This window comes from Calypte anna, chromosome 1 (genome assembly GCF_003957555.1).
Source record: "Calypte anna isolate BGI_N300 chromosome 1, bCalAnn1_v1.p, whole genome shotgun sequence".
Lineage (NCBI taxonomy): Eukaryota > Metazoa > Chordata > Aves > Apodiformes > Trochilidae > Calypte > Calypte anna.
The window spans coordinates 194,932,932-194,957,603 of NC_044244.1; the positions used below are offsets into that span (position 1 = coordinate 194,932,932).

Consider the following 24,672-nt stretch of genomic DNA (forward strand, 5'->3'; position numbering starts at 1 on the left):
CTGCTCCAGCCCTCTGAGCATCTTTGTGGCCTCCTCTGGGTTCACCCCAACCCTGGACACTCCATTTCCTTCCTGTTTTGGGGACCCAGCCCTGCAGGGACATCTCACCAGAGCAGAGCAGATTTACTGCTGTGGTGAAGTGTACACAGCTCCCCAGGTGATAATCCCTTGCTACTCAGGGAAACACGTCAGAGAAGACAGGAAAGCTGTATTTAAAACAAAATTCTTTAATAATTTTAACTATAAAGACTCAAATTAGTGCTTGACTGCAGCATGAATAACAAATGAAATACATTAGATATTTCAAAGCTTTGCAAAACAAGATATGCTGATACAGGTAAGCCTAATGTTAGTTACCAGCTGGTTTGGTACAAAGAATCAGTTCAAGATATCAAAATTGTCAATAAGTGTTGCTCAGCAGAGCTGTGTTTTACAGGTCAGCTGCTCTTCCTCTGTCACAGTGTCATTATCCATCTGCAACAATATACTGAATTTCAGGAGAAAAAAATGTTACATCCCAATGAATAGTGTCAATGTTAGAAAGTTTGGTCACATGTGGGGTGTTTCATGTCCCTTACAGGTGGACAGATGTTATCTGCTAAGACAGTAAACATCATCAACACATTCAGCCACAGTTCAGAGTCCAACAGTCAACATCAGCTTGGAAAATCAAGAGAAAAATCAGTTCCTGTTTAGTCTCAGGAGTTTAAGGACTGCTTATGCTGCTTGAAACTCTCTCCTAAAATCCAAGAAGCAATAATGCACACAACCCAAACTCCTCTCCTCTAAAATAAAGCCAGAGCTTTATTTTAGACAACATTTTGGGACACATTTTGCTAAGAGCAGGGGTGAAAGCTCAGTCTGTTCAGTGCTGGCTTTGGAGCCACATCGAAAAACTCCAGAGATTTGGGGAAAGAGGGTTGAATCTGAGATTGTGCTTACAGATATTCCTGTGGACAAATATTGAAAAGATCCTTTATCTCTGCATGGTTAAAAGCTCAACAATCTGCTCTAAACATGAGGCAGATTCAACTTGTGTGAAATATGTGCAAAAAAAAAAATAAAATTTGCAGGCACTGGTTTAGGGTCTTGCATTAGCTGGATTGTGAACTTGGTTCTGCTTGTACCTGCAATTATATGCTAATTAAATTTAAATACTTTCAACGAGTAAAAAGAGAGTTCTGAAGTAAAGTAAGAGGTTCAGGCATCAACCCTGTCCCCAGAATTTGTATATGGGAACCCTTGTATCCCCAGTCCTGTTCAGAGCATCTGGCTGGGAGCTCCAGTAACAGGGCTCTGCATAAAGTGCTTGCTGGACTGGTGTGCCCTCCCACTGCTTATGGTTGAAGTATGGACACTAAAATAAACACCAGTTGCAGGGTTAAATCCCTCAACCAGCTTCCAAAAATCTTAAGAGATGCATCAGGGACAGGGGGTAGTCAGGCACAAGTCTGAATCAAGCAGAAGCAGCCACGTGCTGCATAACTACATTGCTGGGGAGCAACTAAAAAGAGTGTTGGAGGAGAATTTTTAATAAAAATAAAACCCAAACAAACTGACCTCCTATCTACCAAAGATCTTGTATTATGGACCCCAGGAGAAAAAAAAAGCCTCAGCTCTCAGAAAAACCTTGTGAGAGAGATCAGGCACTTGGGAGCTGTAAGCAGAAGTGAGGGAAACTGAACCAAGAAACCCAAACCCAATCTTTAATAGTTCCACAGCATGTTCCCTGCAGTTACACTCTGGACATCCAAAGCTGGCAGAGGACATTCCAGAGGGGTAGGAAATGGATTAATTCCTCTACAAAACAATCTGTGTCAAGTCCCACCCTCACTAAAAAAAATAACATCTGAATAATCTACAATGAAGCCAATATAACAGAATCTACAGCATTTCTATGGTAAAGAAGCTGCAGTTTCACTCTGGACTCCCAAAGCTGGCAGAGGACATTCCAGAGGGTAAGAAATGGATTAATTCCTCTACAAAACAATCTGTGTCAAGTCCCACCCTCATTAAAAAAAAAAACATCTGAATAATCTACAATGAAGCCAACATAACAGAGTCTACAGCATTTCTATGGTAAAGAAGCTGCAGTTTCACTCTGGACTCCCAAAGCTGGCAGAGGACATTCCAGAGGGGTAGGGAATGGATTAATTCCTCTACAAAACAATCTGTGTCAAGTCCCACCCTCATTAAAAAAAAAAAACCATCTGAATAATCTACAATGAAGCCAATATAACAGAGTCTACAGCATTTCTATGGTAAAGAGTGAAGACTCAGCACTGGAAGTTAAATGTATAAAACAGCAAAACCTCCAAATTTGTTACTAAAGTGAAGTTATGGGGAGGGTGGGTGATGTAATACCAGGGGATTCTGTGCTTAATCTTTTGTTATTCCTTTCCATGTAAGATTTTTAATCTCCTTCTGGCTATTGCTTCTGGGTAATAAAGGAATTAATCCCTCTTCATACTGAACTCCTGCATTTAAACAGTATTTTGTGGTTAAAATCTCCCACTGCCTACTTATAAAGTGCAGGTGGGGTTTCTTTAAAGTGAACCATTTCACCTGAATATGTTAATTTAAATTGTTCTGCCAAAATTAAGGTTTGATCCTGGATTCTGAGGTCTACTGAAGAAAACAGGAGTGCAGTTTTCCACTGAGAAGCATTCTAATGAGTGGTTTCACCACCTGCTATCAAATGCCAAAAATACAGCCACAAGGAGAAACAGTTTTTCAAAATGCAAAATAGTATTACCAAAAATCTTGAATGCAGACTCAACAAGGTGGTTGGGACTGTGAGAAACCCTTGTGGTACTGGGAGAATTTTCTGTTGCTAAGAGTTTCAGATGGAGGAGTTTGCTGAGAAACTCATTCAGCTGCTCAAAACCAAATGTCAGAAGCAAATGCACTACAGCCATAAGAATCTCCTGGATTTCAAATCACTGTATTTCCCTCCAGTCAAACAAAACAGCACAGGATCAGATTGAAAGAGAATTAAAACTAATTATAAACCAGTATTTGCCATCACACCTCTTCAAAAATCATATAAAACAAAGTCATCCTGTTTGCATCTTAGCTCTAAATGTAACTGAACTGCCCCAAAGGTCTCACTTTACCTGCCTGAATTCAAGTCCTCCTACTCATACCTCTTATTAAAGCAGCCAGACTTCTGCCCACAGATGCACAGCAGACTGAGCACAACCTGTAAGTGACAGCACTGAACAAATCAGGATGTTTATGGAGAATAAACAATCAACCAAGGATCAGTCCAACACTGGTGCCACCCCAGGGGCTGCATGGTCTGAGGATAAAAACATTGTCTGCACATCCCAGCAGTGTATTTAAGGGCACAGGTATTGTAAAATACATGAACAGAGGTAGATTGGTAGGTGACAGACTGCATATTCCAATTCTGACTACAGGGTAGTCTTCTAAATACTTGTGGGTAGCACATCTTCCTTGTGCTGAGAGAAAAAAGCATTAAAATGAAGTCCAGAGATGAGTAACACTGCTAGCTAACAACACTGTCTTCAAAACACTGATGAGATTCATCCTGATGGCACAGATTTCTGTTTCTTCTGTCTTCTCTTCAGTTCTGAATGATGTATTTCTTGACCTGTATCCAGAAAAATTCCTGGTATAAGGTTTGGTGTTGATCCATACTGGGAGAGGAATTTGATGGTTTTACTTTGATTTCCAAAGAGGAATTTTTCAGCTCCCAAGTCTGCAGAACTACTCCTTGCTGCTTTGTGCCAAGATGATGGTTGTAAGGTGGCAGATTTTCTGGTTCTTCATGGGTGTTAAAGAGTTCATTGCTACCAAGTCTGTCCAACACATCACAAAGGATTGATATGAAACAACACCTCCTACTTCCCTAATTCCCTTTAAAGTAAATGTGCTCTGAATCCTACTCAAAAAACAGCATCAAAAATCACCCACCTTTAAAGATGTAGTGCAAGAAAAGTTTGGGGTGTGCTGTTCTAAGGGTTGTAGAAAAAACATCAGCCTGTCATACAAATGATATAAATAAAAAGCAATTTAAAAGACATTTAACACATCACAGGAACAAGGATGTTATGTCTCTGCAGGCACCAGAATAGGCAGTCTGAATTTCAAGTGACCTGCAGTTAAAACCTGGCTTGCCATTTTCAATATCACTCACAAGATCAGTAAGGCAGTGAAACCAAAGCACCTCTAAGTTTGGATTAATTAAGCTTGGAAGGATACACACATTAATTACATTCTTCAGAGTCTAACAGAAGGTGAAAGAAAGGCTGCTGGAAGGGTGGTAGAGGTGTGCATGGTTTTGGTCATTTGGAATGAAGGAAGAAGCCAATCCACAGATTTTTTAAAGGTAAAAACATCAGTGACAAATGGTATGTGAGTGAAAAGCTAACAGCAGCATCCAACTAAATCAAGTGCTTTTCCAATTTTTTTAAATCCTGACAATTTAATTCAACAAGATCTGAATCTAAACATACACGAGCTGCAAATGTGTAGAAGAATCAATAAATTTCTTTAAAATTGACCACTGTGGAGATGTCTTATCAAATAGAAAGCAGCTTTTCAGCAATCACAGGGAAACCAAAGAGAGCTCCCAGATCCTCCAGTAACAAAACTAAGGCCACTAAAATAAAGTTTTTCTTCATTTTTTTTTTTTTTTTAAGTAATACCATACCTAGCAGGTGTCACAAGTGACTGCTGATAGGTCCTGCTGCTGCACTGCTCCTGCTATGGGACTCTGTCTCTAACTTACAAACCATTGTAAACATATTAATAAGAAAATCAGATACAGTGTACAAGAAGCATGCTTGAGAGAGCTTGGGGGTGAATAGGCAGGCACTTATTTTTAAGCTACATTTTAAAAACACTTCTCAAATCTCTTTATCCTTCTGGATAATAAAAGACACTTGATTCAAGACAGCATTTTCCTACTTTTACTCTGGTTATTCCAACATCTTGCAGTCTGAAGATCACTCACATTTCCCAACATGGATGCTGACTTTGGCTATGGAACTGGAACCCACTGAAAACAAATCTGGTTTAAAATTTTCATTCTTTGCAGTGGTTTGCTGTTTACAGGTTGAAATGCACTGCTATCTGTATGTGCTTAAACCTCACTGAACTCACTCAAGGTTAAGTATCTTCCTCTAGCCTTGAGCTTGGGTCTGTTTAATCCCCAGAGTCCAGGGTCAGTCACGTTCCAAAAGCCACAATTTTATCAGGAGTACAGAAGTAGGAATGCTACTGATGGACAGGGGGGGTGCAGCTAAACTTCAAACAGGAAAAAAAAAAAGATATCAAAGGGAGGAGACCATTTTAGTCAGCATTGATTGTACAATCAAATTTCAGCCCAACTTTTGCAGCAGTTGCAGCAAGAAAGCTTTCACCAGCTGGGGCTTTGTGATCTGGGAGACTGCTTGATAGCTACATTGCCCCCACTTGCTGCTGTGGGCATCTTTTAAATCAATATAGGCTGGGATTTCCAATCAGTCTGAGTGTTTTCCCTTTTTTCCTTCATAGCAGGAAGGCTAAATCCCTCAGAATATCAAAAGCAGATAAAAATTGCATAGCATGGCAGCTAGGAGGCTCAGAGACAGACTGAAGATCTGTAGAGTCAAACCCACAGCCTCCAACATGAGGTATACTCTGAAAAACTGTGTTAGTTCAATGTTTTTTTATGCTTAGTTATTCACTTTCATCAGCTGGGCAGACAAAAATGCAGAAAGCAGAGGATTTGTCCTCTAGATTAATTCCCAAAGTCTGGTTTAAAAATGATGGTCAACTTTCCACAGAATAACCATGTGATGGACAGATTAAAAGCAAGCAAAGTGCTGCTGATTATATTTTGGGACATCCTCAATTTCAATCTTGATCTTTACTCCTTCTTCCTATTTCTAAATCAGAAGATGCTTCTGAGAGCCAGACCAATATTTAAGACTTGTAAAATAAGGGAAAGAGATAATTTGAAAGCTGAACTAGCACACATCTAAGGTGTTTGTCAATCTGGAGCATGAATGGGACACAGGGAATAAACAAGGCTTAGGAAAGGGAGGGATGTAAGTAACAATTATTAAAAAAATAATAAAAAAAAGTGTTTCTTGTATTTATACAGTCAGCCTGAAGTCTCCTGATGGATCACTGGTCACACACAACTAAAAATCCTAATAATGCTTCACTAATTTAAAGTGTCTTCTGCCTGCCACACCGTGGAACATTCTCCACGATGTCCCTCAGTTGGACTAAAGAGAAAATGGAAGCTTGGTACAAAAAAAAAAACCCAAATGGCACAGGAATCCCAACCGTTCTGCTTAACATAGGAATTGCAAAGGAGGCTGTGGAAAAGCAAGATAGAATAAAGGCCGAAATCAATCATTACATACTTCATTAATTGTATAAAAGTGCAAGATTAAAGTAGTTCAGGTTAAGCATTCAGTTCACTATAGGCCACACAAATGCTCAGCTTGGCCAGCAATGGCCTGGTTTTGTCATTCAGTTACTAATATTTGTTTAAACCACAGAAAGAACAACTGAATGAAAAAACATCTGCAAACCACTTCAAAAATGGTTAGTTTTCTGTGACCAGCACGAAATATTAGCTCTGTATCATCAGCTATACAATATATACATAAAAATATTGTGTCTTAATCTTTGTTTTAACAACTTAGAATAAAGCTGTACTAAACATTATTTCCCTAGTCAGCCAACTCTTTGTTCTGTTCCAGCTGGCTGGCTTAGTGACACAGAAAAAAAAAGTCCTTTTTAGAGCAATGGTACTTGAATTGATCCATAATTTTGACACTTCAGCTTCTGTAACTGTTGAATTGATATATTCAGCCAGGCTGGATGATGGGTGTGTGACTGCCCAGGTCTTGGTCAAAGTTTCTTGGGTGGCTCCACAAGAAGAACAGGCCATATTCCAAAAACAAACTGTTAAAAGATAAACAGGAAGAGAGGAAACATTTCCTGGAATATTAAAGCTCTTGGAACAGAAACTGAACACTGTTAAACATTATTTTGGCTACGTTTCTTGGGATTGAAGCAGAAAGCAAAGATACAGCCTAAGAGGCATTATCAGTGAGCTTCAATGCAAGTTGAAAGCAAAAGATATCTGACTGCTGCAGGACATCCATAAACAACAAATATTGGTTGCTTACCTTCACCTTTGGCCTGTGTTTCAGGAAAAGTGTCCTTGTGTATAAACTGAGGAAAAGGAGAAAAAGATGCTTAGAATTTCATGCATAGAAAATAATAATGATGTAATAATCACAGTTTTACTTTCCCACTAGGAAAGAATTGCTTCTGTGATTGCAGAGCTACCCAGTCTGCCTAGATTTACATAAAATAGGAGCCATTAGGTTACAATAAATCCCTTTGTGCTGGTCTAGGATTAACAAACTAATCTATCCTACCACCTATGGGGAGGTGGAGAAATTCAGAGAATTCTCTCTCCACTATGGAAAAGACTAAAGAGTGACCAGAGCCTGTCCTTTTGGAAGAATGAAATTTACTACCACAAAAAATAGCAGATGTTAAGGGGGTGGGGAAACAACACAGATATTCTTTATCTCAGTTCAGTTCCTATACATGTTCTCCCCTCAGTAAATATTTTCCTATCTATGACCTTCATTTTTTTAAGCAGATAAAGGTGATGCCACTATGTGATTGAGGAAAAAACCCAGAAACTACTGCAGAGAAAGCATGTGGTTCACTGGGGTAGGAGTGAAAAATCAGGCATCTACACATTCTCCAAGGGCTAGAGGATGCAAACCCTAATTATTTTCTCTTTGCAGCATGCTGTGGTATCCAAACTGTCTGTATCAGCTTGCTTTCTTTAAGGAATTTTCTTCAAGAGATTATCTGAAACTGTTTAGGGCAGCAGACAACCTGCCAGTCAAAATGGAACAACTGTTTTACACATACCAGGCACTATTTAATATAGATATATTTGTAAAGGTATGTATAGACACACATCCATATATATATGTGTATATATATATACAATTATACATATATGGATATGTATTTTAAAAGCTATTAAAATAGCTACTGGAAATGTACTTATTTTCCTTGCATTTTTCTTTTAGTAGCTATTTTAACATCTGACAAAAAAAGAAGACACAGAAAAACTGATAGGCAATAAAGTTTTCTCAACCTAGAACAACTCTGTTACACATTATGTCATTACATAATAAAAAAGCTCCAGAAATTCTTCAGATTTCACCTTAAAAATCTATTTTTGTTCCTGGTTCCACTAGATGGTGGTAAAGAGCAAAACCAGAAAAATCTGTGGGCTGCAGACTGCTATCTCAGGCTCTCTTCTACCCTGCACTTCTGAGACAAGCTTTGCTCCAACCACTTCAGCTGTCACCTTTCTGCTCTGTAGCATAATGCCTCCTAGTTTACAGGAAGGACAGCAAAAGGATTAGTTTGCCTCTAAAATTAAACATTTTTAAACTCTTCAGGATTGCTGCTCAAGAAGAGAAAGGTACTAAGAGCTGATATCTTGAAATTAATAAATTGCAAGACTATTTGAAAGTGTAACTGCTACAGGGTACCCATTTCTGAACTGCATTTTTCTGAAGAATCAAGATTATTTCAAAATAAAATTATATTTTGGAGTCTTTAGATCAGTTTTTGGACCACTTGCAAAGAGAAATGCAAAACTCCCACCAGGTTAGTAAGAAGTCATTTTCATAGAATCATAGAATCATAGAATTAGCCGGGTTGGAAGGGACCTCAGAGATCATCTAGTCCAACCCTTGACCCACCGGAGCAGTTGCTAGACCATGGCACTGAGTGCCACATCCAGTCTTTTTTTAAATGTCTCCAGGGACGGAGAATCTACCACCTCTCCGGGCAGTCCATTCCATAGCCTAATCACCCTCTCCGTGAAGAAATTCTTTCTAATATCTAACCTAAACCTCCCCTGGCACAACTTAAGACTGTGTCCTCTTGTCTTGTTGAAGGTCGTCTGTGAAAATTTTCCTACTCTTCTGGTTGTTAAAACACTTTGAAGTAATCTGAAGCTGGGAAAAGTCCACAGAGGTTTTTTTTTAGGAGTGTCCAGTTTTAAAAACATTTCCTACCTTAGCAGGATGTGAAGGTAAGAACCCAGACCTGTGAGAATATGCCACCAAGCATGAAACTGTGTCACAGCTCCCACAAGAGGAGGCAACTGCTCTCGTAGTGCTCTGTAAGAAGGAAAACACCATGAAATGTTTTTTTTTATTTCAAGCTAAGGAATCTCAAATCCCTGTGCATCACTCTCAGACCACATGATGCTGTTTCTGTCTCTCAGGGATGTGCTTCATGAAGTCAGGCTTTCATCCTGCCAGGACAGAAAGCTGTGAGCAAACTGGGGTTTTACATATTTAGAGAAAGCACACATTTCTTCATCAAAGAAAGGATCATAGAATCATAGAATTGTCTGAATTGGAAGGGACCTCAGAGATCATCGAGTCCAACCCCTGAACCACCGTTGCGGTTGCTAGACCATGGCACTGAGTGCCACATCCAGTCTCTTTGGAAATATCTCCAGACATGGAGAATCCACCCCTTCCCTGGGCAGCCCATTCCAATGCCTGATCACCCTCTCCAGAAAGAAATTCTTTCGAATCTCCAACCTAAACCTCCCCTGGCACAACTTCAGACCATGGCCTCTTGTCTTGATGAGAGCTGCCTGGGAAAAGAGACCAACACCCCCCTGGCTCCAACCTCCTTTCAGGGAGTTGGAGAGAGTGATGAGGTCTCCCCTGAGCCTCCTCTTCTCCAGCCTCAACACTCCCAGCTCCCTCAGCCTCTCCTCATAGGGTCTGTGCTGGATCCCTTCACCAGCCCAGTTGCCTCCTTTGGACCTGCTCCAGCACCTCAATCTCCTTCCTGAGCTGAGGGGCCCAGAACTGGACACAGGACTCAAGCTGTGGCCTCACCAGAGCTGAGTACAGGGGCAGAATCCCTTCCCTGGACCTGCTGGCCAAGCCGTTCCTGATCCAGGCCAGGATGCCATTGGCCTTCTTGGCCACCTGGGCACACTGCTGCCTCCTGTTCAGCTTCCTGGCAATTCAGACTCCCAGGTCCCTTTCTGCCTGGCTGCTCTCAGCCACTCTGTCCCCAGCCTAGAGCTCCCCATGGGGTTGTTGTGGCCAAAGTGCAGGACCCGGCACTCGGCCGTGTTGAACCTCATTCCATTGGGATCATCCCAACTCTCCAGTCTGTCCAGGTCCCTCTGCAGAGCCCTCCTGCCTTCCAGCTGATCGACACTCCCCCCCAGCTTAGTGTCTGGACTGAGATTTCAGGGAATACATTAATGGCATCCCACAGTCCCAAATGGCTTCTACCATTCACCTTTCCAAAATCCAGTGCGCTGCTGTCCATAGGATGAGTTTAAGGTTTGTGAAACTTGGAGCCATCAGACATGGCCACTTGTCACAGCATCTGTTCTTCACTCCCTGGAAGCTTAGTTTGTCTTTCTCTCTTGTACAGGGACAAAATGGGTGAGCAGTCAAAAAGCAAAGTTGAAGGACTGAAACACCCTGTCTACATCCTTTGTATTTGGCAGAGTTATGGAGTGTGAGCTTCTTGGGAAGATCATAGAATCAACTGGGTGGGAAGAGACCTCAGAGATCATCAAGTCCAACCCTTGATCCACTTGATCCAGATGTAAAGGGATGCAGATGGAGAAAGGGAAGGAACTACAGTACCCTGGTTCCTTCTGCTCACTGGGCTTCTACAGATAACAACTATTTTGGCTGATGGGGGAGTATCTGTCTTCTTTTTTGACCTTCATTCCACATTTAGTCAAAACAAAAGAGAGAAAACAAGGATCCCTTCCAGCCCTGACCATTCTATGATTCTTAAGGCAGAAAAATCTGCAGCTTCTGCAAGGCTTTTTTACTGCTTGATGTTGTAGGGTTCAGTCCCACAGGCTAAATGCTACTCCCTGAACTCCTGCTTACTTTTCAGAGCTTCTCAGCTACAAATATGAACAGAGCTTTGATTCAGACAGCCTGGGAATGACATAGTGGAACACAGAGACTGTCCCCCTGGCACAGCCCCTCAGCCTTTAGAAGGCAGGAAATCTCACAGCTCAAGTTCAGAAGTCCATGGAACCAACCAGGGAAGCTGACTGCTACAGATGTGGTGTGGGGGTTTTTTGTTGTTGTTTTTGTTCTTTTAAAAAAGGTTGATATTTAATGAAATAGAGAAAAAACAAAAACTGAACTAACATACAATTTTTGAACACTAAAACCAAAAAGAGCAAGTGGGTGGATGATTCATAAGTTAGATCTTCAGAGAATACAGAAATTACAAGCAAACAGAATATATTTTCTCCAGAGCTTTGAGTTATAATACCACCTGGAGAAATTCAAGGTTCTGCAAACACCTGATTAAAGCTTGTAAACAATTTTTTTCCCAGCACCTTCACCAAGCAAGTATTATAGGAAATATACTTTTTTTTTTTTCCCTCTTTGCAAATTGAGGATGGAAAAATGTGTTTCTGCAGCTGGTGTGATCTTTGAGTCTAGGAAGAAGTTCCAAAAGCCCCATGGACCTGCAGCAGCTCACCAGGCTTAGTGAACTGGGGGTTATAATCTCACCAGTGATGTGATGCAGCTGCAAAAAGCAACCCTGATGCCAGTATTTGAAAAATCCCTGCATACCCACCCACTCATGTTGGCAAATAAATTTTCTATGCCATCTGTACCAAATGTTTCTGGTACTGGGTATTATATTCAGTTCAACTCTATTAAAAAAAAAAAAAAAAAAAAGAAGTTTCTGAACTCTGTTGGGGTTAACTTCCAACTGGCCAAACTCTGTGCAAGGATTACAGAGCCAAAAGGGACAGATGGAAAACACCAGATTCCTTTAGAGCACACTATGATCTGACCCCAACAAACCAACCTACTAGGACAGTTCTGAACACCACAGATTCAGAAGCATGACAGCATGTCAGTTAGGCAAGGATGGATTTTCTGGATGCTGGCATCAACCTTTCTGTCTCCTTCAGGTTGTGGTGAAACACAAGCATCACAACCAGGTGAAAGAAAGAAAGGTGCAGTTGTCCAGTTGCAGAGGAACAGGTATTAAGAGATGAGTTTTTTAAACTAAATGAGGTAGTTCAAACTGAAAAGAGGGGAGATTTAGATGAGACCTTAGGAAGAAATTCTTTCAACTGGTTACCCAGAGAAGCTGTGGCTGCCCCATCCCTGGCAGTGTCTCAGCCCAGGTTGGATGGGGCTTGGAGCAACCTGGGCTGTGGGAGGTGTCCCAGCCCAGATGAGCTTTAAGGTTCCTTCCTGCCTGTTACCAGCACAATCACTTGGCTCAGAGTTACTGTTTTTTTGTAATATCCCCAACCAGCTGCTGTTTATTGGTGGCAGATACATTGCAATAGATTTTAACTTGCAGAACGACTGCTTTTGATATTTTCCTGAGAAACAGCAAGAGCAGAAACCAAAAAAAATGAAATCACAGATCAAATCAATTGTGAACAGCACGCTTTAGTAAGCCACAGATCCTCAAAATTACTTCCATTATATTACTTTCTCTCAATTTAACTTGCAGTTAAAGAGAAATATCAATTATTTTAAAAATCTATTCATGAGTTTAAAAAAAAGTTGAAGTGTTGAGTGATGAATCAAGTCATGAGCAAACTGGATAAACCCCTTGTGAATGTCTTAGAGGCAGCATATCATACATATCATGAGATAGACTTGAATGTACAGCACAGAAGAAAAAGGAACTTTATGCTAAAAACCTTTAAGAGCTATCCAAAGCAAAAGAACTCACCTTAATTTATCACAGAAAATGTTGTCCACATTCCAGAGAAAAAATCCCATTAAAAATACAGTTAAAGATGTATAGCCTAGACCTCTTAGCCATGGATATACCCTAGAGAGAGAGAGAAATAATGCAAAGTTTAGTTCAAGATTCTTTAAAGGTAGATTCTGTTATGTAACACACATAAATACTATTACATACAATCTGTTTTATCAATTTACTCATATTTTTTTTTCCAAAAGGAGAAACCTCAACTTCAAGTCTCATCTCTTTCAGAATTGCATTTTACCTCCTTCCCTCTCAAACTCACACTCAAGATTGGTCTTTTAAATGTTTTACTAAATACTGAACTCTCCAAAAACAAGGCCCAGTTCTGTTCAATATCTTTATTGATGATTTAGATGAGGGGATTGAGTCCATCATCAGCAAATTCGCAGATGGCACTAAGCTGGGGGGAGTGTGGATCAGATGGAAGGCAGGAGGGCTCTGCAGAGGGACCTGGAGAGACTGGAGAGTTAGGATGATCCCAATGGGATGAGGTTCAACACGGCCAAGTGCCGGGTCCTGCACTTTGGCCACAACAACCCCATGGGGAGCTCCAGGCTGGGGACAGAGTGGTGGGAGAGCAGCCAGGCAGAAAGGGACCTGGGAGCCTGGATTGCCAGGAAGCTGAACAGGAGCCAGCAGTGTGCCCAGGTGGCCAAGAAGGCCAATGGCATCCTGGGCTGGATCAGGAACAGCGTGGCCAGCAGGTCCAGGGAAGGGATTCTGCCCCTGTGCTCAGCTCTGGTGAGGCCAAAGCTTGAGTCCTGTGTCCAGTTCTGGGCCCCTCAGCTCAGGAAGAAGATTGAGGTGCTGGAGCAGGCCCAAAGGAGGGCAACCAGGCTGGTGAAGGGACTTGAGCACAGACCCCATGAGGAGAGGCTGAGAGAGCTGGGGGTGTTGAGGCTGGAGAAGAGGAGGCTCAGGGGAGACCTCATCACTCTCTGCAACTCCCTGAAAGGAGGTTGGAGCCAGGGGGGGGTTGGTCTCTTTTCCCAGGCAACTCTCAGCAAGACAAGAGGCCATGGTCTCAAGTTGTGCCAGGGGAGGTTTAGGTTGGAGATTAGAAAGAATTTCTTTACGGAGAGAGTGATCAGGCATTGGAATGGGCTGCCCAGGGAAGGGGTGGATTCTCCGTGTCTGGAGATATTTCCAAAGAGACTGGATGTGGCACTGAGTGCCATGGGCTGGGAACTGCAGCAGTAGTGCAACAAAGGTTGAACTCGATGATCTCTGAGGTCCCTTCCAACCCAGCCAATTCTATGATTCTATGATAAGTGTGTGGGAAAACTGAAGCTGGCTGAAAGTTTCTAATTCTTCAGTTGCATGTATAATCTTTTGGTTAAAAAACAGCTATGTTACAAATTAGGACAAAGAAGAGGCTCTTTTCCAATATATGATATCACTATACTAGGGGACCTGCTTAAATGAGGTCTTTCAAAATGTCTGTAGACTTTTGTGAATGCAGACCACCACAGCCCACAGCTAATTAGATGAATGGTTTTATAAAACAGAAGTTTCATGTTGGATTTTATCACTGAGTGCTACTGAGGATGGCAAAATGTCCATTTCATTTAGGGAGGGGAAAAAATCCTCTTGAGGATATGGGAAACGCACTGAAAAATCACAGCCAATAACCTGCAGCATTAATAAATGTATCCCCACTATCTGCATTCAGGTTGGAACAAGGAACTGTAAATTTCCTACATGGAAATTGATAGAATTTGCTACTTTCCCACTTGTAAGAGAAGTCCAAAAGCAAACCAAATACCAATGCTAAAAAGCTGTCATTAAATTATTACTTGTTTGGTCTAATAAATGCAGAGAGCAACCACATGGTACCTGGTAGAGACAACACTGTGATATTCCCAACTCAGTTCTAGAGACACAAGCATGGCCAGGACATGGAGGAGCACTAAATGCTATGTTGTGAATGCTGATAATTAGGTAATTATAGCTTGAATTGCTCAGGGAATAAATGGTGTTGTTTTGTGAAGAAATGAGAGAAGGGTTGGCATCACTTATTAATGGAAAACATGCTCTGTGAAAAGAGAACAACATTTGCCAGGTTGTCATCTTGGGAAGGGAGCAGACCTGAGAAAGAGATGAAAAAAGTGGGGGAGAAAGAGGCAGAAGCAGCAACAAATGATGAGGAGAGGAGGAAGGAATAATTTGAGATTCTTATTCTAAGCTCAGGGTGAGTTCAAGCCCTGCACTAAAAAATACAAGAGGAAAGAAAAACATTTAGGAAGAAGGAAACAAAATGAGCAGAAATCAGCTCTGGCAGGGGCATTGGACTAGGTAATCTTTTGAGGTCCCTTCCAACCCTTAACTTTATGTGACAAGGAAGTTGAAACTGGTTTGGATAAGTGGCAGCACTATCAATGGAGAGACAGGAATATGTTTTAGCACTGAAGAGGAAGTAAATCCTAAAGTGTGGCTGGGAACTTCATTGTTAGAAAAAAGAAAGGGTCCTTTGGGTTGGTGCAGCTTCTTTAACAGAACAAAATTTAAAATTAGCAGGAGTTTAGTTAAAATTTAGAAGTAGTTTATAAGCCTACTTCTCTCCCCACTTCAACTTGCTAGCCATAATATAACCAAGGGGGGAAGCAAGTTTTTGTAGGGTCATGTTGTAAAGAAGTGATGGAGGAAACTAAGGAATTATTAATAATTAAGGAAATATACTCCAAAACCATAGAATTGAAGAAAACAGGAGGTGGAACTTCTGAACACACTTTGCTAGAGGAAAACAAGGAATGATATCCTGGGAGGAAGGATGTTGATGCTATAGATAGTGCTGAAATGCACAGAAACAATGAGAATTCACAAGCATGTGGAATGTGCAGAACTGGAAAGACAGCAGAGCCCAGGGTTTGTCTATGCAGACAGGAAGAAATTTAATTTAAGTGTTTAGAACTGTGCTAAATCCCTGTCTAAGAACAAAATCAAAATTAGTTGAACTTTATTTGATACAGTTTCCCTTGGAACTGAGTGAAGGTTGTATCAGCTTAAGTTCCCTATATTACAATCAGAATTTCCATGTTCATGGGTTTGAAAAGTGCCTTTAAATTGATTATTGTTTCTTATGCCATAAGCAACACTGTCAGTTTTAAGTCTGTGAACATTTAAGACTTGGTCTGTGGGTATTTCTTGGGGAATGTTAAACCAAATGAACTAAGATTGCAATTGGAAGGTGATTCAATCAATCTACTTTATATTCACATCTTTTATTAAGTTCTTTTTTGTGCTCCTAAAAAGACAGATGTGTAACTCAAAACAAAGTAACAAAAAGCACAAAGTGAAGACAGTGAAGAGAAATCAGTAATTTTCAGGAGCAATCCCCAAACACATGAGAACATCAACTATTCATAGGGGAGAGACAGGAAGGGGCAACCAGCTGAGTCCCTGAGTCCTGTGTTCACTCCAATACTGATTCAAACCCTTTTTCTTCACACGAACTCACCAAGTCTTTGCTCTGATAATTCTAAGGCTTCTAATACCTTACATTTCTAATACCTTTTTGGTTTTTCTTACTAGTTTTTATTTCCATAATGTGCTGATTTTACCCAGTCAAAACTGTAAGGAAAAACTATTATTCAACCTTCTGTGTTATCTTTTACTTTTGAATTTTAGATCTTTGAGAATAGGAAAGGAAAATATAAATCAGTGGCAATAGATTTCACATGTTACCCAGTAATAACAACACAGAAACTTCATTCCCCTTGAGATCTCAGCAAACAGCTGAAGCCATCAGCAGAACACCTGGCACTGAACACTGATCCTGGTTGTAGAGGTCTTGGTTTTGTTTAATGTTTTCTCAGTGCCTTCAAAAAAATTGAGGCATTCCCTTGCAAGGAGCTACCACTATATACACAGCAAAAGAAATTTTGCCACTGCCAATTTCCATGTTAAACCCACCAAAAAGAGAGGTGCAAATGCCAAGTTCTATCTTACAATGGTTACTTACCATAATACTATATAAACAGAACGTAGAACTATAATGGAAACCAGGGTTCCATACATGATCTGGAAATAAAAAGATAAAAAAATTAAGCAGCTGGATTCAAGAGACTTTATAAAACACTACAGGAGTAAAGACTTTGAAGCCTCTGCTGATTTTTATTTATTATTATTATTTGTTATTTTTATTTATTATTTTATTTTTATTTATTAACCTTAGGAAAACAGTAACCCCTCTAACTTCTTCTCCAGAAATTCTTCCACAAAAGTTGCAAATAAAAGTCTGATTATGAACCATGCCCTTTCATGCAATTACAGGAGAAGTCAGTTGTGTAAAGCTGCTGGTTTTTGAAATAAAAAGCACACACTAGGTGGCACTCAGCAAGCATCCTGAGCCCAAACCTGTAACCAACTCCCATCAGCTCTCCTGTATCCCTGCATTTTATCCCAGGATTGCATAAGCATCAGCAAAAACCATTCTTGAAAGCTCTATTCCTTTCACTGACAGATGATTAATATTTTTTCCTGAAACAAAACACCTGAATTGACTGTGAATTCTGCCCACACTGAGCACCACTATGGTATGGGAGAAACTTTCCAGGAAGTATTTAAACCCAACTATTACAGATTGCTGGGATTCAATCTAATTATACAGTGGGCAGGCAGCATGCTCTGAAAAGATCCAGGAGCAAAATCTTGCTCATTGTAGACTTGATGAATTTGAATGTAATTGCCTGACTTACATAAAAAGTCAAAGTAACAAATTATTTTCTGCCCTGTGATTCTTAAATCACTCTCCCCCTTTTTTATTCACAAGCTGAGGCTCGACATAACAACATAACACCATCTCCAAGATGTGCAGATTAAAGGAGAGAAGAAATGTGGTTAAACCATGCCTGGGAAGTGATGCAGAAGCCACTGCAGTGGGGAGGATTTTTTGACACTGGTGGCATTAAATTACTGCCCAGGCTTTTTATTCTGAATACTCTTTTCCCCCTGCCAAAAGGCAGCTTCTTCCAAGCACTTGTGCCTTGCTCTTTGCCCCTCTGCAGCAGCCCATGAGCCCCCTGCTATTTTTTTGCTTCCCTCTTCCTTGAGCTTCCTTTTTCATTTTGCTTTAAGTCCTATCTAATGCTGCCTTGAAACACAAAAAAAATATAAACCTCTGCTGCCTGTTTTTAAAAGCCAGAGCCCCACAGAGATGCATTTACAAACAAACCAGTGACCTTAACCATGTTCTACTGACCTCCTCATACCTGTCCTTATTTTAGATTATGTTGTCCTTAAGGCAAGGACAACCTCTTCCTCTGCCCTGCAGGCTGTTGTTATTTTCCTGCAAACATCTGCATCTGTCTACTCATCTGACATAAAACAGATTGCTGCAAAAGTGCAAAGTGAAACCTACCTTTCAAAAAAGGTGAATTTTCAAACTCCTTGTAGCTTTAAGAGTGAGGTTAGTGGCACATACACCCTATTTCCAGTGCATATACACACAATAAGACAGGCAACAAAGTCTTTATGTTGGACAACAGGTAAATATTGACTGTACAAAGCCTTTCAGCACAGCAGCTCTTTATCTGCATGCAGATGAAATAACTTCAGTCACTCAGCTACTACTACTGTGTGCTCTGCTCTGTGGAGTTAAAGCAAAACTCTTTGAAAGGCTGATTTGCTCTGGTTTGTGCTTTACACAAAACTGCAAACTAATTCCAGTCCTCTTGCTGGGGTACAGCACATAAATCAGGAAAAAAGGAAAAAAACAAACCATGACAACACCTGCTTGAGCTAGGCTGAGTATCAAGTGCTTTCCAGTCCCAAGCTAAAGGCAGAAGGGTGCTCAGGTGTGCTAGGTGCTGGATTCTTCCTGACTGACATTATACCCAAAAAACCCCACCATATAACAAATACAGTTTGAAAAGTTCAATGCCATTTCACTTCAGTCTCATTTAAAGCAGCCTGTTGTGTTTTCCTAATTAAATCAAACAATTTGTTCTAAGAGAGGGATGGAACAAAGGATGAAACTCACAGAAAGGCTCCTCTCGAACCCAAATCCCAGTTTGATGCCCTTTCCTGGCTCATTTCCTCCTTCCTACAATTTCCACTGCTAAAATGCTCTTCCTTCACCAGACACACAAGAAAAAACTACTCATTAAGACAATTTTCTAACATACTGGTTAGAGGGGCAAGCAGCTTCATGATTTTATCCAATTTGCTCTTGGGTTCTTTGTAGAAGGAGTTAAAACAGTGTCAGCCTATGTCTAGAGAAACATGAGCTGTATGCAGCCCAGGTACAACAAAGGCTAAAAATGCTTTTTCTTGCAGCAGCTGCTAAAAGCAGAAAAAAAGCAAAAGCTATGAAAAGCTTTCTTTGTAGAGCCTCTGGCTTGGTATCTCCTAGTGAGCTGCTTAATGGCTTGCAGAAGAGGACAGTCCTAATGGAGGGAGGCAGGCAAAATACAAAAGGAACCTTGCAGTGACAGAAGAAAAAGATGCCCACAGTTGACACTTCCATTTCTTGCCTTCTCTGCTCCCCCACACAAACAGGTTGTTAGCAGTAAAACACATTTGTGTTTAAAAGCCTGTGAAAAACTGGAACAACAAACTGTTCTGCTCTGCAAGCTCCAATCCTCCTCTTCACACCCAAGGTGAGCATCGAGGAGGTGTTGCTGTGATAAGCAGAACCTGCATGGCTGGCTACAGCTGTTTCTTACTAGAGCCCTAGAAACTGAGCTCCACAACTCAGTTCACCCTTCAGTGCTTTGTTTTGCAACTTTAACCACCCATGGATTTCCTATTTTCATGGTGCTAAAAATTGGGTAGGTATTCTCTGTCTCCCCAAAGAAGGAAAATGTATAAAATAAAATAAGAAATCTACCTTATTCAAGCTGATTCAAACATCTCAGTTCCTTTAGCTCCCTTTGTTTTAATTCAACACATCTCTGAAGTGACAGATAAAAACCCAAGCAACTTTTAGGCTATTTTGTCTCACAGTTCCTTTAAATTCTATAGCTCAAGAACACACTTTGACTACAACTGAAACAAAAGGAACAGCAGAAACTCATCATCTTTTGTTATCACTAGACAGATCCCTCTTTAAGATGCAAATAAAGCTGAATGTGCTTCAGCTCTGAAGCCCATCTCTGCAGTGGGGAAAATCCCAAAGTCTTATTAATACACAGTGGATTACTTGCTAAGAAGGCTAAATATGAAGAATATCCTTCTAACTCACAAAAGGGAATTTAACCTTTTGGGGGTCAGTGTTTGGCAGCATTTTTGATGTGGAGGTAGTTAAGCAAATCAGAGGGATTCACTTCTTATGCAAGTCAGAGAGGCAAGGTTAATACTCTGCACTGGGGGAGCATCCAAAACTGGTTCTTCATCTCCTCTTCCAGGACAGAAAGCAACAACAGGCTGTTATTTCCCCTCCTCTTGTTCCCCCTGCTCCAGTCCTTGGTTAATAAAGTCAATTTATCAGCCTCAAATATTAGTGTACACACTGGGAACTGCACTGAAAGATTTGGGGTTCTTGGCAACCACTCCTTACCTATGAATACACCAACCATAGAGAGTTATTTCAAGTTGGAAATGGGATTGGCAATTTACAACAACAACAAAAAACCAAACCTGAGGACTTCTACATGCTCTTGGTATTGTGGAAAAGAAACCTGAGCAGAGAAAAAGGAAGAGATTCTGGAAAAGAACCACTGAGTAACTTAGCATAGTTGTATTTATTTAGTGCTCCAGGCTGCCTTGAGAGCTCCTGAATGAATTAATTCAGATCCACTTGGTTTGGTTCTGTTTAGATGCAAGAAAGTGATAGTAAAGTGACTCAGATTTTAGTAACTGCAGCAGTGAACTGAGCTTCTCCTTCAATGCCCTATAGAGCTGATCCTTTGGAGGGTCTACAACCTTCTACATTCCCTCAGCTCCTGTAGCCAGAATGAAAGCTGGAAGCTTCCACTTTCTGGAAGACATCTCCAAACAGCTGGGTAAGAGAGTGAAAAGTCACCCAAATTGGTTCTTTACGTGGTTTTCAGCAGGACAAAACCCAAACAGAAATGGATTTGTGGGTACAACATGCCCTGAAAAGCTCATTTTTAACAAACTCCTTGGAAAAGTGAACATGTAGAAAGTAAGAATATGTTGCATGAGAAAGCCCAATATATGAAGCCACCCACAAGCCTTCATCTAACTGTTGCCTTAGCCCAGAAGAGCTGTAGGGCAGCAAATGGATCCACAGAGATTACCCAAAATGTGCTGAGTCCTGTAAACCTAATCAGGTTGTGCCCTGACATGCCATACTCTTCAGGCACTTTCAGTGTCCCACATGTACTTCTCATGCACATTTCATTCTATTTTGTCTTTCTTTTTTGCACTTGTAGATTTAAAACACCTGTGGAGATCCATGTTACTAGTTTTTTTCATTGAGGCAAATGAAATACCTTTTTATCCCAAACTCAACTCTTTTTCCTCTTATCCAACGTCACCACAAATGGTAAATCCAATACTTGTATTTTCCTTCTGGCACTACTGCAGAAAATTCACTGGTAATATTATTATGACTCTCACCAGGATCATTTGTCATCCTCAGGGTCTGCCAGTTACCACTTCACCTCCTCCTCTGTGCCCAGTGATGTCTCTGAACTTGGCATCACCACAGGTATCACCACTATTCCACTTTTCCTGCTACAGGTTGCTAAATAAAACCAATCCCACTACTAATCCCAGGAAAATTCAGACTGAGACTTTCTTCATCTCCTTAAGCCATTTTCCCTTAGTCATTCCCTCCCCCTATTTGCAATTCTACTTCTCCAGCTTCCTTTTTTGTCATGGGACATCAGAACCACCCTTCTGGAATGTTTATACAAAAGACATTTTTAAAATCACATTTCCTAATGTAGAAGAACCAGCTATTTAATCTAATTTTCTATTTACCTTTTGATTACCTATTTGCTCAAAATTTGCTTCCAACTCTTTCAGCAAATGACTATGCAAATAAAACAGGTTTTGAGATCTATTTCATTACTAAACACAATTTGGCCCACTATCTGAAAGGTTTTTGATCATGAGTGTATAGCCAGCATATGGTATGCAGCAAATAAACAAATGAGGATGGAAAATATTGCTTCCTAGGTGACAACTTTCTAGGCTGTAATCATATTAGAAAGAAGGCTACTTGTCAGAATTGAGTCTAGAAGTTTTTACTGCCAGGGTAATTTCTTCTACTTCCAGGGTGGTCTTGTATTTGTGTGTCTGTGGATCACTCCACACCAGCAGTCAGTCTTCTCTCACCCCTTCCCAAGTCTGAGCACAAATAAACAAACAGGGATCAGTAACTAAATTAATTCCAAGGAGGGTTTTAATCTGCTGAGTATCCTCAATCACACTGCCATCAATTTGTGTGCCAGGTGGGAAAAAGGGTTGAGGCAAAGCTGGTTAGAATCATAGAATCATAGAATTGGCTGGGTTGGAAGGGACCTCAGAGATCATCAAGTCCAACCCTTGAACCACCATTGCGGTTGCTAGACCATGGCACTGAGTGCCACATCCAGTCTCTTTTGAAATATCTCCAGGGACGGAGAATCCACCCCTTCCCTGGGCAGCCCATTCCAATGTCTGATCACCCTCTCCAGAAAGAAATTCTTTCTAATATCCAACCTAAACCTCCCCTGGCACAACTTAAGACCATGCCCTCTTGCCTTGCTGAGAGTTGCCTGGGAAAAGAGACCAACCCCCCCCTGGCTCCAACCTCCTTTCAGGGAGTTGCAGAGAGTGATGAGGTCTCCCCTGAGCCTCCTCTTCTCCAGGCTGAACACCCCCAGCTCTCTCAGCCTCTCCACACAGAATCTCTGCTGGATCCCTTCACCAGCCCAGTTGCCTCTTTTGGACCTGCTCCAGCACCTCAATCTCCTTCCTGAGCTGAGGGGCCCAGAACTGGACACAGGACTCAAGCTGTGGCCTCACCAGAGCTGAGTACAGGGGCAGAATCTCTTCCCTGGACCTGCTGGCCACGCTGTTCCTGATCCAGCCCAGGATGCCATTGGCCTTCTTGGCCACCTGGGCACACTGCTGGCTCATGTTCAGCTTCCTGGCAATCCAGACTCCCAGGTCCCTTTCTGCCTGGCTGCTCTCCAACCACTCTGTGCCCAGCCTGTAGCGCTGGTTTGGGTTGGAAGGGGCCTTAAAGATCATCTTTTCCCTTTGATAATGATGCTGGCTTCAAAACCATGGAAATTAGGTAATATTAGTGCTCTAGGCTTGAGAGATTTTGACATGAACAGGACAAAACAAGCTTGTAAAGGCCATTGCTATCTTTCAGTTAATTGATGAGGTGGTAAAAAACACCAAATAAGTTGGGAGGCAAGGAAGTTTGTTTTTTTTTTCCTTCCAATGATCCTCTAACCAACCAAAATACTCATCTCATCCTTCCTGTGGTTGAAGCACTAAGGCCCTTAAAGATCTGCAATATATGGATGGATAAAAAGCTGTTGGTCTCTGGTGCCACTGTGCCAGGAATAACAAGCTGAAATCCCTGCTGGCAGTAAGCAACTTATGAGCTTAAGGTGAGGAGGAAAGTAGAAAGTAATTCACTGAAAAACAGGTCTTGGATCTTGACTACCAAAAATATTAGGATCCTTTTCTACTTTTTCCATTCTTAGTGCATTCTTAGTGTCAGGGAAAAAAATAAACCCACATTGAAACAATGAACAATAAAAAGCTGTCTGTGTAGTTATTCCTCTTTTTACAAGGCTGACAAATGTTGATGATCACAGGCAAGCACCTAGAAGAATCCAAATCTGCTTTATGTCCTGAAGCTGCTTTTTAGTACAGCTAGAGAGCAAGACTATGGTTTAAACTGTGACTGCAAGAGCAGATTTAACCTTACTTCAAGTTTATGTGACCCACTCTGTTGGAAAATACTGAAATTATATTGAGATTTCTTTTTTTTTTTTTTTTTTTTTTTGTACATCAGAAAGTAACCTTGCTTAGCTGTGCAGTCAGAGAAATGTTTCTTCTGGATTTACAACATATTTAGCAAATAATGTAAAAAAAGCATGGGTGCAATACTTGAACATCTGGAATTTGGCTGTGGCTGTTAAGTTCTCCATAAAAATATATTTGGAAAGAGTAGTTGGAAAAAGTCCAGCAATTTTATGGGTTTAAATCTTTTCTACATTGATTCATCATGTATAAATTATAACAGGGGATTCATATTCTGAATAAGAGAAACCAGATGTGAGACATTCAATGTCTGGGGCAACAATTCCAAGTTTCCCTATTTCCATATTTCCTGACAAGTCTCAATATGTATTATCTTAATGACAGTGACATGGGGACAATATCTGTGTCAATGCATCTAACTGGAATATAGTGAATGTGATATATAGTGAATATAGTGAAGCTGTGATATATTTATTGCAATAAGTGTAGACTGAGCAGATAATTGGTTAAAGAAACCAGTCCAACACCAGTAGCAAATTCTACCACTGTGCTTAACAAAATTACTTTAAGTTACTTAATTCAAAACCAGTGCTAACCAGCTCAGTAAAAGCACCAGAAATTAAAGCTAGCACCCCTGTCAGTCCCTTCCTGCTGGAAACAAGTAGAGGGGAAAAAAAATGAATTAAGATCATCAAAAAAACCCTGCAAGTTTATCTTCTTATCTATAAGCAGAGGAACAATTTAAGTTTCTAGGAGAGATTACTCAGAGCAGCTGGGAATTTATTCTGTTATTCAGCACCAACAGGAATCACATATCCTTGTTACAACTGCTGATGCAGCAGGCACATTTTGACAAGCACTACCAATTTCAGAAATTAAAGCTTTAAAGCCCTGTCCTGCAAAGAGCTCAGTGCTTTGCCTTGGCAATTTTTCAGCTGTTCTCCC

At 40.8% G+C, this 24,672-nt stretch overlaps 1 protein-coding gene across 1 annotated transcript in view; it reads right to left on the reverse strand.

Moving 5' to 3' along the window:
* Window positions 1-211: 211 nt before the first annotated feature.
* ACER3 (alkaline ceramidase 3) overlaps window positions 212-24,672 on the reverse strand; it is a 66,132-nt gene continuing 41,671 nt past the window's right edge. The window contains exons 7-11 of the mRNA XM_030449413.1: window positions 16,793-16,851; window positions 12,793-12,894; window positions 9,090-9,194; window positions 7,158-7,203; window positions 212-6,930 (exon numbers count right to left, since the gene is read on the reverse strand). Coding sequence (XP_030305273.1) covers window positions 6,877-6,930; window positions 7,158-7,203; window positions 9,090-9,194; window positions 12,793-12,894; window positions 16,793-16,851 — 366 coding nt within the window. The 3' untranslated portion in view covers window positions 212-6,876. The remainder of the gene's footprint in view (window positions 6,931-7,157; window positions 7,204-9,089; window positions 9,195-12,792; window positions 12,895-16,792; window positions 16,852-24,672) is intronic.